The sequence below is a fragment of the Pelecanus crispus genome, chromosome 8 (assembly GCF_030463565.1).
Source record: "Pelecanus crispus isolate bPelCri1 chromosome 8, bPelCri1.pri, whole genome shotgun sequence".
Taxonomy (NCBI): domain Eukaryota; kingdom Metazoa; phylum Chordata; class Aves; order Pelecaniformes; family Pelecanidae; genus Pelecanus; species Pelecanus crispus.
Window position 1 is genome coordinate 24955612 of NC_134650.1, and position 13135 is coordinate 24968746.

The window sequence follows — 13135 nt, forward strand, 5'->3', positions numbered from 1 at the left end:
TGTAGAACTTCCTACCAAGTTTTCTTTCTTTTTCTTTTTTTTTTTTTGTTTTTTTTAAAGCAGTTTGTTAATATTCATTAAAAATACTGTATAGTTTAACTTGATGTCATACTGGATCTTTAAAAAAAAAAAGAGATGTGATAACTTTGATTTTTAAAGAGCTCTTTGGTTCTAGGTAGCTGGTTTTTGCTGTTTAATATGTAGTAAATTCAGTGTATGCTTTACTGTAGGAGTAAAAATGAGGAGTAAAACCAAGGAAAGCTAATCCTGTATTTACAGAAGGGCTTGGTGGTGTCAGAGGCTGTGAGCATGGGACTTGGGCCAGCTGGGGAGTGCAGCACCCACCTGAACCCTCTCTTTGTTCCTGCCTCAGGCCATGGTTAGCTCTGCTCTTGCCTGAGGCAGCCCGGCACAGCTGCCGCAGGTCCCAGGGGTTCAGCGGTCACCCTGACTGCTTGAGCATGGCACCAGCAGCCAGGATCAGTGCCTAGAGCTGGGAACTTGAAGAGAGGCTCATCTTTAGTAAGAGGAGAGTGTGAAATGGAGGCTGCTGGAGCCTCTGGGGACTTTTGTGGGTGTATTTCTTTCTGGGGCAGCTGCTGGCTAGAGGAGGGGTTTGGAGAAGTCATTAGTGTTGGCCCCCAAATGGCTGTGCCCTCCTCTCTTCCCTTCCCAGGGGCCCAGGTAGCTGGACAGCCTCAGGTGCTTGGGTCAGAGGAGGATTGCGGTGGGCCCTAGACACAGCTTCACACCATGAGCTGGTCATGGAGCTGCTGGATCAAGTCCCGTTGGTACCAGCTGGGCCCAGGAACTGTTGGCGAGCGTTTCCCTCCTGCTGAACTGGTGGGAAAGTCCTTGGTGTCCCAGCAAGGAGCTCCAGCTCCGCTTAGGATGTGGAAACAGCCAAGCAATGTCCTGGGCAGAGAGAGCATCATCAGGGCTGTGCACTCAGGGGCCTGTGCCTGGGTGAGAGGGGATGCTGTGGGGAGCTTGATGGGGATGAGTCCAGGTCCAGGTTGTTAGCTGGTGCCTGTGAGTAGGTGCCTCCAAGTTTTGAAAACATCTTGGTGCAGCATTAGAGCATCATTAAGTAGGACTGACTGTGGGCCCATGATGACTTGGTCTCTTTGTCTTGTTTGCTGCCCTGCAACAGCCCAAATCCAGTAGAAGCCCATGGTGGCTTCTGCCAGACCTCAGTGCTGGCAGATGGAGGACCTGTGTGGAGCGGGTGGCTGAGCAGTTGCTGAGAGACTCGGGTGTATTTTTGTAGGGAGATTGTCTAGTTGGAAGCAGCTGTGTTGCATACAGGTGGGCTGGGGGAGCAGGTCAATCTCCATTGCTGTGCCTTTGGGTCATGTTTTGTACCATGAGGTGAGAGGTGATGGAAATATCTGGAGGCACAAGAGTGTCAGGAGCGCAGTGCTGGGAGGCAGGGGCTGGCCTAGGAGGCTGTTGTCTGCTGGGCATCACACTGTGAAGGGCTCTCTGCTACCTGCTGGTGTTTTCTTTTCGAACCAAAGAGCAGTTGCAGTCAAAGCCTCTTGGGAGTAAAACATGTTTCTACTCTGTACCTGTGTTGTACTTCGCTTCTGACATTTATTTCAAGAGACTTTCAGGCTTCTTCATGCTGCCTCTACCTGGCCTCTCGCATCACTCATCGCCCCCCAGCACCCAAGAGAGTCACCATGCTGGATGGTGTTGTGTCAGCCTCATGACAAGTGCTCACATGTGTCTTCAAGACCTGGTTGCCAGACAGCCTGAGGATGCTCTGTAGGGCTGGAGTAGGGGATGGTCCCTCCCAAAGTGTTGTTCTCTTCAGCAGGCAGCTTGAGCATAGGATGCCACTGGGGAGGCGGTGGGGAGGGTTAGGTTGACCAAAGGCAGTGTGGATGTTGTCCAGGAGATAAATCCTGCTCTCTAGGGCTGCTGTTCCTCTGGCTTCCTGGGTCCAGGAAGAAGGTAGTCTGTTACTTGGGCTTTTTTCCAATCTTCACTTCCCCTCACTCTACTTACAGGATGCCTTTATCTGTGTCTCAGCCCCTTCCCCTCCACAGCTATTTTGCTTATACTTTTATAAGACTTTCTAGGCTCCTTTGCCCTTTGTTCAGTTCTTTATTTGTAAGCAGTGGTTTGGTTTTCATCTTTTTCAATTTTGCTGCTCCCCGCTCCCCGCCGCAAATTCTTCTCCCAGGCTGGATCCAGGTGATGCCAAAACACTGATGATGAGGTCAGATGTTTGGGACCTGAATCTTGCTGGAATCCAGTGGGTGCTTCTGGTCCTTCCCCCATGATGTCGTCCGTCTCTGGGCATGGGCGATGCCTGTGGCCTGGCAGCTTGGCTCAGCCTGGGTGATGTCCATGGTACAGCTGGTTCTGGCAAGCAAGTCCGAGCCAGAACCAGGAGCCAGAGCAGAGCTGTAGGAAACAGGCACTGGAGTAAGAGTGGCCATTTCCACGGTGGGTCCCTTTGCCATGTCTCCAAGACTGGGGGTTAAATCAGTGAAGGGCTGTCAGATGTTTCTGGGGAAAAGTCATGGCACTGGGTTGGAGCTGGACCACTCAGTTCCCCTGGGAGTGCCTGCAGAGTGGCTGTGTGCATCAGGCAGGTGGCTGAGCTTAGTTAGCTGTGGCATGGGCACCCCTGGGGCCACGGGTATGCCCAGGTGGCCCTGCCAGCTCTCTGGGGAGCAGGTGGCATCCCTGCGATCTGGGTGAGATGTGCGTACTCTGATCTTGGGGCCCACGTGCTGGAGTGGGGAGCGAGGGGGAAAGCATCCTCTGACAGTGGTTTGGGACCATCTCTGGGTGCTCAAGCCTGACCTTGCGCTGTTAGGAGGGAGGAGAGCACTTTTTACACTTCTCTTGGGTATTTACCATCAAGTCCAGGCTGCAGCCAGAGCCTGGCTATTAATAATAAGCAAAAAACCATTGTTCTTCAGAGTTTGAGTTTTCCTCTGTTGGGTGGTGGGTTCACATGCGGGAAGGTTCCTGCACACGCAGGCATAATGCTGAGATGCAGTAGTGGCAGGCCAGCAAGTTTTGGGGATGGCAGCTCTCCCCCAGGCCCTGGTGAGTCCGGCTTCTCCCCAGCTACCAGGCTCCCTCTGCAGCATCTCCCAGCAGCTGCCTCCACTGCTTTCTGGACATGGAGATGCTGCTCTCGCAGCATGCCCAGGATGTTCGGCAGGGAGAGCAGGACTGCAGGTGGGAGCTGGACCATGGGCTTGTCTCCAAATGCCTCTGAGCCGTGGATCCAAGGGACTTCATGGCCGTTGAGGTTCTTGGGCTCCTCCTAACCTGTGCTCGTGCCTCCAGCAGAGTTCCCAGAGCCATGGGAAGTTGTGGCCAAGGATGATGAGGTTTGTGTGGCTTGCAGTGCCTTTAACACTGCTTTCCATGTGTTTCTAAGATGATACTTCATGTATGTGTGTATATAAGTTGTATTAACACACCCTGCTCTTCTGTGTGAATGTCAAATCGTTTTGCTTTACTAATAAATTTATAGTTATTTATACCTTCCTGTGGATGTGTAAGATTTCTAGAGCAGAGGCCGTGTGCTTGGTACTGCCTCCCCTATCTGTCTTTGTGCTCTGTCTGACTCTGCTTGATTTCTGGCCCCCCCCTCCATGTTTTCTTTCTTTCCCCTGACCTTTTTTTGATGGAGAAATGGTGGTTCATCTGCCTGGTAACCAAAAGTCAAGATGCAGGGTACGGGCAGGCTCCTGGGGCCGAAAGCAAAAGCAGGCGGAGTCTGCAATGTGGTTGTGCCCCTTGCTGGAGGTGGACTGCTCCTTCCCCAGAGCACAGCTTGCTTCTGGGGCTTCAGGGCAGAAGCAAGCAGGATTCTCTGCCTGCCAGAAAGGAGTAGCTGTTCAGGATGCAGAAGCTGATGCATGTTGTGCTCCAAGGACCCCAGCCCCACGCACAACTGTTTCAGCTTTCCCAGAGGTTTTTTTTGCATCCCCCCCCATCCTGTGATAGCAAGAGAGGAACCCACTACCTGCAGACAACCTGACTTGCTCCATCCTGCACCCAGGCCAGGTGACGTGTGTTTGTCTCTGGATCACTGAGAAAATGCTTCTGGCTGAAGGTTTGGGAAGGGGAAGTGATGGGAAACTGAGGCAAGAGTGGGGATAGCCCTTGCCCAAGGTCCCATGTCAATGTCTCAGCATCCCTTCTCGGCAGGCTGATCCATTCAGAGCTCCTTAAATTACAGCAGAGAGGTGCTCGGAAGGAGAAGGAAGGGTGTCCATGTCTCAGGGAAGGGACAGGACCCCCTTCCCCTTTGCTGACGCTGATACTGGATCACTGGTCCCTCCGTAGCAGCTGTGCTGAATCTCAGGAGAGCATTAGTGCCACCAAGCAGGATCATGCCCAGTGGCAGAAAGGCAATACCTTTCACAGCTGCCCTAATTTCTTATCCCTGGCTGGATGATTTCCATGGGAAGTTGAAAAGTTAAACTGCAGCCGATAGCTGTGCCCATGTTTGAACTTTGCAGTTTGAGGAAATACTCCCTATCCTCAGGGCAGGTAAGCAAACTGCATTGGCACCACCGGTGCTTTACATGGGCTTTTACTTTCTTGTCTTTGATTTCCCTAAATCACAGCAAAGCTGCATAATTTTTGCGCACGCTGGAGTCCAGGCTCTGGCTGGGGGAGGACCAGGAGCAGTTGGTGGGAGCAGCGTCCTCTTGGCACCTTATTAAGAGCCTCTTCAGATCTGGTTGCTTTTCCAGAAGACCTTACCTACTTGGCAGCTGTTTTCCATGCAGGTATCATCACCTTGCCTTACTCCACGAATGTAAAAGCTAGGGATGCAAACAAAAGGACAGCAGAAGTGGATGGAAAGTAGTTCTCCATCAAATGTGCCAGGAGTGCTGGCAGCATTGCCCAGGTGAGGAGCAGAACCTTCCCCTTCCCCCCTGGGGTTCCTCCTGGGCATTCGCTTGCAGAAATAAGTTGAAGACCTTTGTAGACGGGTCTGGCTTGAAGACGAAGTGTCTGCAGAGTGTCCTTGGAGGAAATGCAGGTTTAGCCATCAGCAGATGCTGCTTTTTTTGACCCCTCGCTGCAGGATTTCAGAAGACTGAGCCTGCAAAAGTCCACTTGAAACTGTCCCTGCATCACTTTGCTCTTTCAGGCAGCGCTGTCTTCTCAGGTGGGACCTGGGCAGCCTCCTGCGAGGTGGGACCTGGGCCAGGCTGTACCCCGAGGAGTGCAGGATTCGGGCCTGTGCTGCTTCCACTGCTGATCCTGTTGTGGGGGCAACAAGTTGTTTTATCGCTGCACCTGTCCGGGAGCCACCACTCCTCCCCAGGATCTTGCTGTTGGGCCCACCACGGCTTGCTCCCTTTGCAAGGGTGATTTTTCATGGTGATCCAGGGTTTTCAGGGCATTATACAGCAGCCCCCGTGCCCTGCTTTCAGAGCCGAGTCTCCTATGCCACCCCCAGCCCTGGCACAGAGGTCAGCATCTGTCCTGCAGCGAGGAGCAGAGTTGTTTGCCCCTCTTTGTGGAGGCATGCATTTAGGGCAGCTGAAGTTTCCAACAGATTAAACTGAGATTATTTTTTGGGTGCTGGAGCATCTCCTGCCCCAGCACTCAGCACTTCCTGGACCCTGCAGCCTGGTGATGGAGGCAGCATCCAGGTGGTGGCCATCTCCAGGCTCATCCCACTTCCTGGTGCAGGCTGGGCCAGGGGAGGAACGGCGGTGGCCCATCCACTCCATGTGACAATGGCACACGCATATGGGGCTTTGGTGCATTCGGGGACACAGCTTGCCTCGCTCACCCCTTGGCACCACTGGCCGGGGGCTGCGCAAGGGCTGGAGGTAGCATGAGCGGCTGGGAAGGCGAAGGGACATGCAGGGGCGACCCTGATCCCATCACGTTGTGGGGACTGGAGGTTTGTGAGCAGGTGCTGTGCCAGCTGTGGGCTGGGGGTCTGAGCCCACCCCAAGGAAGGGGAAACTGGGATGATCGGGGCTGTCTGGTCCAGGGTGGGAGCCCTGAGCTCCTCTCCTGGCCACTGTGGAGGGTTCACTGCTGATTCCTGCTCGGGCAGACACAGTTCTGCCAGCTGGAGTTGCAGGGAGCAAAGTGAGGAGAGCTGAGGCTGGGTCATGGCTTTGGTAGCTGTGAGGCCTGGGAGAGTGTGGCAAGTTTCTGCCTTTAAAATTAGTGGCCAATGCTGAGCTGTAAGCAGTCATTACTCTGCTTCAGAGTGAACAGTATCTCAGAAATACAGGGATACCTTTTGGTCAGCTTCCCCAGGCCTGGCAGGTGGGAAATGAGGTGCAATTTGGAAGACCACTGCTCTGTGCCTCAGTTTCCCTAGCTGTGAGCCAAAGCTGCAGAGGTGCTGGGCTGGGACCAGGCACGATGGGTACTTGTTGCTTGACAGGCTAGGGACACCTGTGGGGCCAGGGAAGGAGGAATCATGCCAGGGGGCTCTGGTCAAAGACAGAAGCTGGGGCTGGACGTCAAGCAGTGGAGCTGTGTCAGTACCAGGATTCTGGGGTGTGACCGTGACTGAGATTAGGGGCAATGGGGAAGGCTGGCAGTCATGCAGAGCCAGAAGTAAATGGATCAAGCAGCAATTGGCAGGCTCAGCAAGGAGAGGCTTAGTTCAACCTGGCACAGATTTGCTGCCTCCTGCCCCAGATCCTTCGGGGTTGGGGCAGAGCCACGGGTAGAGCATCCTCAGGCACATCACCCTTGCATTGCCCGATGGGGTTTCAGCAGCCCCACTACTGCTCATCTGTGCATCCCTGCACCCACCTGCACCTGGATGAGACAACAGCCTTCCCCGTAGCACTGCTGGGCTCCGAACCTGGCTGGTGAGTGCCTGGGGTAGTTTGGTGGCTCCAGGGATTTTGAGGATGCTCAAATCTACTTGATTTTGGGGTTTTCTTTGCACTATCCCACGCCAAAACCAAGCTGGCTGCTGGGAGGTGGGGCATTCAGGACAGCTGGGTGCTGGTAATCCCATTTGCGGGCAGTGCTGGACTAATCCTTGTAGAACCCTGAGCGGATTGGAGTAGGTCTGGGGGTCAGTGGCAAGCTGCAGTGGCCAAGGGAGCCTGCACATCCTGGGGGTGGCTTCCCAGGGAGGCAGCGGTGAGTGTGCAGGGGTAAGTGGCAATAATGGAGGCAAAGGGATGCAGCTGGGGTTTCTGCGGGCCACCTCTGCATATCACAGGAGGTTTGGTGCTCTGAAACAGAGCCGGAGGGTGAGCCACAGTGGGGTGCAGGTCCATGGTGGGGGAGCAATGGAGCAGCTCCATGGGGAGTGATGCAGCAAGGGTGACAGAGCTGGGTGATGTGGAGGGGTTTGATCTGATGCTGGAGGGGAGGGAAAGGTCACGGTGCTCCCTGCTGTGAATGGGGGTGGCGGGTCTGCACCCCACTTCTTGCTCTCCAAAGCTGGGGCTCTTGCCTGCTGGCGCAAGCCCCACAGAGCTGGCACAACAGGTTCTGGCACTGGCTGGTGCCTGCAACATGGGGGAATTGCATGTGGCTGCCTGTTCTTCAGTGCCATTGCAGGCAAATCCTGGCTGCTTATTCCTATTTCTTCCAGCAACTAGTTTTTTGGGGACCCACAAACGTTTCTGCCCCTCTCATGTTTGGATGTGGAGGAGGAAAGGCCCTGGCCCTCCACTTTCCTTCCTGCGCCAAGGACAGGCTTAAGCTCCAGGCTTTTATAGCTGCGCAAGCTTAAGTTGAGGGAGGAGGAGACCTTGGCTGTCACAGGGGGCTCACTCCAGCCCCAGGGGGCTTTCTCTGGGCTTGTGTGGGCTCAGTGGTGTACGTTGGCCCTGGGTTTCTCTGGGACCTGTGAAGGTCCTGAAGCATGGGTGGAAATGCTGCTGTGCCTCATAGCACTGCCATGTTTTCCTTGCTACTCCTGGGGCATTTACAGCTCCTTAATCCCTTATACACAGTGGGAGGTAAAAGGCAATTTCTTAATTGGTTTCTGATCATCAGGTCTCCTGGGAGGTGTTTTACAGCCACCCTGTCCAGCTTTAGGGACATGGGGGTCTCCAGGAGAGCTGAGCCTGCCTGTGGTGTGCCAGAGGCTGCAAGTGCCACATGGGGTGATGCTTCAGCCACATCCAAACTCAGCTCCTGGGCTTGCACAAGGCAGTGGCAAGCAAAGAGCACGTCACCTCAGCCGGGAACCTCAGCTCATTAAGATTTAAAATGCCAGGCTTTGGACAGCCCCTGATGAATCGCCTTGTGGGATTTGAAGGTGTTCTGCATGCCCGAAAACTGAGTGGGGGGTTAATGCAAAGAGCCCGGCTCTGAGTGACTTCCAGCCTATAACCTGCTTCATATGTGGGACTGGGGTCATGTGTTAACCTAGGATCAAAACTCCAGTGCAGTCTCCTGGCTGGAGACTCCATCTCCCAGATGGAGCTCAGGGATCTGCTTTCTCTTGCCCTTTGTGGGTGTCTCCTGTGAGCAGCAGCATGGGAGCTGCCCAAGATGCTCCTGAGCCCCTCATTGAGCAGAGTGGGGTGTCTTGGGAGGGGCATTTTGGGCAAAGCAGGGCTCCTTGGAAGGGCAGCAGCAGAAGACATTCCCCTGTTTTGGCTGGGCGAGACCCCCCAGCCCTTGTCCTGTACCCAAGCATGGGAATGGGCAGCATCGCTTGGCTTGCTGGTGCTGCATCCCAGCCTGGAGTCGCACTGAGAAGGGATGGGGGGGACCCAAAAAGACTGATCAAACAGAGCTTGAATAGATGAATCCCTGCTCTGCAACATCTTATTTTTACCTACCCCATCAACATCTCAGCAGCCACAGTAAGTCAGCGCTGGTTGCCTTTGCTGCCTTCCCCAGGGCCCAAGGCAGGTGCCTGCCCCAGCGGCCACCATGGCCCTGGGCTGTGACTGAAAGGTGATGGAGCAGAGCTGTTTCCTAGGGGCAGAAAAAGTTGATACGTGTGTTAGGGTGTGAACTTGCCCATAAACAAATTCTGCTCGAATTACCATTGTTTTTCATCCCTCGAATAAAAAATGAGGGGGAGAGTAGAAGACCCATCACAGTTTCTGTGATCTATCTGCTATGGCTTCATGAGCTCTTCTCCTTGTGCAACACTATCTATGAAGTGTTGTGCAAAAGAAACCCTAAATGAGCAGTTACATTTAGGAAAATCAAGTTTAACTGGGCCTGCGAGCTTAAAATAGAAGGCATCAGAGTTTGAGCTGGGTTTGGTCTGGCTGTGCTGCAGTGCTGCATTTCCCAAGCAGGATGTGCAAAACAGAAGGACACCAAGGACCTTTTTGGCTTGCCCTGAGGACAGCGTGAGTAACCGATGCACCCGCTATTCTGTGGGGAACGTGCACCACTGCTGCTGACCTCTTGCCAGCCAGAGACACCTCCTCACTACCTGCAGGTGGCAGGATGCTGAGCTGGATCGAGCGGGTGGTTCCCCAGCCCCCAGTGCTCCATCTGACAGAGGAGACCCCACTGGCCCCGTTGCAGGACCCAGAGCCAGCTAAGGTGAGTGGAGAGCCAATTTGGGAGGTACGAGGGACCCTGCAAGCATGGTGGAGAGATGCCTCTGTGTCCAGCCCCAGCACTGCAGCACCCAGGGATGCTCTGCAGCATCCCCGGGAAGGATGGGGGCCAGGATGCATCCACCCTCCCGAGCTGCTGGGAGGCAGTAGGAAGGATGGGAGGTCCCTGGGGTTTGCAGCCACCTTTGAGTGGGGAACACTGTCCCCTGCGCCTCACTCTGTGACACCTTCTGCCTTTTATCCTGAAGGCACTGACAGGAAAGGCTGGTGGCCCTGGGGATGCTGCTGACTGTGCATGTACCGAGGGTAAGGCCCCACGGCAGGGGGATGCGCCGGCTTGGGCAGCAGATCAGCATTCCTTTACCACCTGGTACCCCTCCTGCCCAGCACACTGGGGGCTGGCAGACCAGTGATGGGAGCTTTCCTTTTTTTCCTGCTGCCACTGAAGAAATGGAAAAGAAGGTGGGATCTGTAGTCCCTGAGGACCCAGGCTTTGTGTTTGAGAGGTATTGCTTTTGCACCCTCCAGCATGCAACACGGTTTGCTTGGGTTTTCACTTCTGGTCAGGGGCTGGATGCCTGGGATGGGGGGTCCCAGCCTGACTCACCCCCTTCCCTGGCAGTGTGGGGAACAGTGTGCTCTCCTGGCTCTCCCAAGGGCTGGAGAAGGTGATTCCCCAGCCAGTCCCAGCCCCAGGGACACTGCAGGCACTCGTGAAGAGCTTCGAGACAAGCATCGACATTTCCGATCAGGTAGGTGACAGATCTGCGCAATGGTCTGGTATATTTGGAGTTCTAGCTCTTTTTTCCTTTTCTTCTTTTTTTTTTTTTTTTCCCTTCCTATCGCTCTCCCAGTGCTAACTTGGGAGCACTAACTCTGCCCTGCATGGGCTTCTGCCTTCACCCATCCTGGAGAAATGGCAGGTTTGCTTACCCTGCCCAGCAGGATGAGGCCTTCTGGCTGCCGGGCAAGGTGATAATCTGTTTGGTTTTTCAGACGGAGGTCCAGATCCTCAGGGACGAGGAAGAGGATGCTCTGGGTAAGGAGAGCCAGGAGCCTGCAGCTTACAGCATCCCAGGGGCCTTTCTGGGACTCTCACATCCCACCTTCCTGGTCGGTGATGCTGGCACTATTGTCCCCTTGAGCCGGCTGATGGGGGGACCAGGAGCCTCCAGCAGTGCAGGTCTCAGCTCTCCCCCATCCCCATGGCATTACTCTCCTTGCAGACATAACCCCCTTCGATCCAGAGGAGGATGAGCTGGACAGCTGCAAGCCCGAGGCCAGCTCAGATACCATCATGGAGGAGTGGTGGGTCCCTGGGGAGGCTGGCAGGGCAACGTAGGAGGGCAGGAGGGATGCAGCACAAGCTCCCTGACCGTGGTGCGTTTCCCTGCAGGGCAGGAGCACGGGTGCTCAGCTGGCTGGTGCAGGGCTTTGAGAGGATGGTGCCACAGCTGGAGATGCTGAAAAAGCCAGAGGTGAGCACCATCTGGCTGGAGGACACCAAGGGGCTGCCAGGCAGAGGTGACAGCAGAGTGGGCTCCCTGTCCTCATCCTTCCACACACCCTGGCTGGGACCCTGGGGAGGAAAACCCCAGGGGAATTCAGCAGAGCAAAAGAGAGACCTCAGGGTGCTGTCCCGGTGCTCCCCATCCTGGCCACATGCTGGGGGGACCCTCCATTTGGGACCCACTGATGCCAGCAGCGCTGGGGTCTGGGTTTAGTGGTCCTTGTCAATGAAATGGGGCCAAAACCACAGTGAAGGGTGTGTGAGGCTGTGTATGTGCGTCCCCTTGGGGTGGGGGATGTGCCTGCCCAGGGTGATGGGGGGCTGCAGGCAGTGATTTGCCACATCCATCCATCCCTCTGTCCCTCTGCAGCCAGAGCCAAAGGAGCAGAAGTGTGAAGCTGCAATGGGAGGTGAGTGACCCCCCTTCCCTGGGTGGCCCTTTCCGAGGGGACATTCTGCCTTTGAGAACTTGGGTGCAGGCAGGCACCAGTGCTGGGCCTGCCCTCCATCCCCATGCCCTGGGGTACTGACTGTGCTGGAAGGGGTGAGCACACTGGGTCCGGCAGCACGGCACTGCCCCTCCACCATGTCTGTCCCCAAACCGCCCATGTCCTCATCCCAGGCTGGGTCCTCAGGGGAGAAGCTGCCACAGAGGTCCGCCAAGCCTGTCCCTCTGTGGGAGGTGACCCTTCCTTGCTTGCTCCCCTTTCCCAACAATTTATAAGATGACTGCTGCATCGCCTATCCCCCTTCTCCTTCTGAATAAACCTGAGCAGGCACAAAAGGGACTAAAACACGGGCAAAGTCAACAAGCATCGTTTCAGCTGCCCAGAGCATCCCAGGTGCAGTAGAGCATGCAGTGGCCAAGGGGCAGCTGGATCCAGTGGTCACCCTCATCCCTAGGTCCCTGGCTGGGGACAGCAGCAGGTAACCACAGTGGCAACTTCTGCGTGGGTACCGTGGCCAGAGGGATGGCTGCTGTGGGAGCAAAGGCTTCAGCAGCCAGGTCTAACAGTGGTTTCTGGTCACCAGGATGTTTGCCTGGTTGGTCCAGGGGCTGGAGAAGATGATGCCACAGCCGGTGACCAGGGACAAGCAGGACACACAGGTATACTGTCTGCTGGATAGGCAAAGGGCATGTGAATGCCATGTCCCCAGCAGAGAGGGCATCCCTTGTCATGCAGATGCCACCAGATCAGTGCTGGGACCCCCTGTGATTTGGGCTGTCACCCAGCTCCTTCAAGAAAACAGTTCCCCACAACCTGCTTAGCTGATGAAAGCCAAGATTTGGCTTCTAAACAGTGTGAGAGACCACAGAGTGTGCTTTCTTTACTGTTTCCTTGCCTTTCTGTACAGCACTGGGTGGTGTCCAGGCCCTGGAATCTCACCCAGGTGTGGTCCAGCTCTAAGGAGAAGCAGCAGCAGCTTTACACGCTCTCCTCTCTTTTGCTTGCACCCAGGCGAGCTCACTGATGTGCTCCTGCCTTTTACCATCATGCGTGGGGATGCTTGTGCCCACGGCCAAGCCATCCAACATGCCCTGAGAAATCACATGGGCTATTTAGGGTCAAAGGGCCATGTTTACTGAAAATGCGGCATTTAGGGTAAAAATCTGGGTTTACTGAAAATGGGCAACGTCTCATGTTTCCCCTTTCCTCCTGGCAGGGAGTGGCCATAGCAACCTCGAGTCTTGTGGAAGCAAGTAAGTGGTTGCTCCATCTCACTGTGCCGGTTAGCTTGCCAAGGTCAGAAAGGTTATTGGGAAGTGGGGCCACTGGCGGCTTTTATCCTCTGGTCTGCCGTGGGGTGCCAGCTCAGGAGCCCCTGAAACCCCTGGGGGAAGCCATGAGAAGCTGTTGCTGCCTGAAAACTGGGAACAGATCCGGAGTTGTGGTGCGGGCTTGGTAAAACTCAGGCCGTGGGAGTCTTCAAGTGTAGCATCCCACATCCTTGGGTCCCAGGTTTTGAGGTTAGTGCCAATATCAAGGTCTGTCCTCGAGCTGTGCCGGAGGATGTTTGCCAAGCTGGTGGGATTTGATCAAAGGATTACAAGGGAATTCAAACCTTCATCACCCCCTTTGGCATGTTTGCTGCCAAGCTGGAG

The 13135-nt window shown here is 55.1% G+C and overlaps 1 protein-coding gene across 1 annotated transcript in view; it reads left to right on the top strand.

Annotated features, from left to right (window-relative positions):
- The first annotated feature begins 2352 nt into the window (after positions 1-2352).
- CNGB1 (cyclic nucleotide gated channel subunit beta 1) overlaps positions 2353-13135 on the top strand; it is a 36284-nt gene continuing 25501 nt past the window's right edge. The window contains exons 1-13 of the mRNA XM_075715238.1: positions 2353-2390; positions 2429-2457; positions 9398-9504; positions 9770-9827; positions 9970-10027; positions 10144-10273; positions 10518-10560; positions 10748-10829; positions 10918-10999; positions 11402-11441; positions 11808-11958; positions 12064-12139; positions 12697-12733. Of these exons, the coding sequence (XP_075571353.1) occupies positions 2353-2390; positions 2429-2457; positions 9398-9504; positions 9770-9827; positions 9970-10027; positions 10144-10273; positions 10518-10560; positions 10748-10829; positions 10918-10999; positions 11402-11441; positions 11808-11958; positions 12064-12139; positions 12697-12733 (931 nt within the window). The remainder of the gene's footprint in view (positions 2391-2428; positions 2458-9397; positions 9505-9769; positions 9828-9969; positions 10028-10143; positions 10274-10517; positions 10561-10747; positions 10830-10917; positions 11000-11401; positions 11442-11807; positions 11959-12063; positions 12140-12696; positions 12734-13135) is intronic.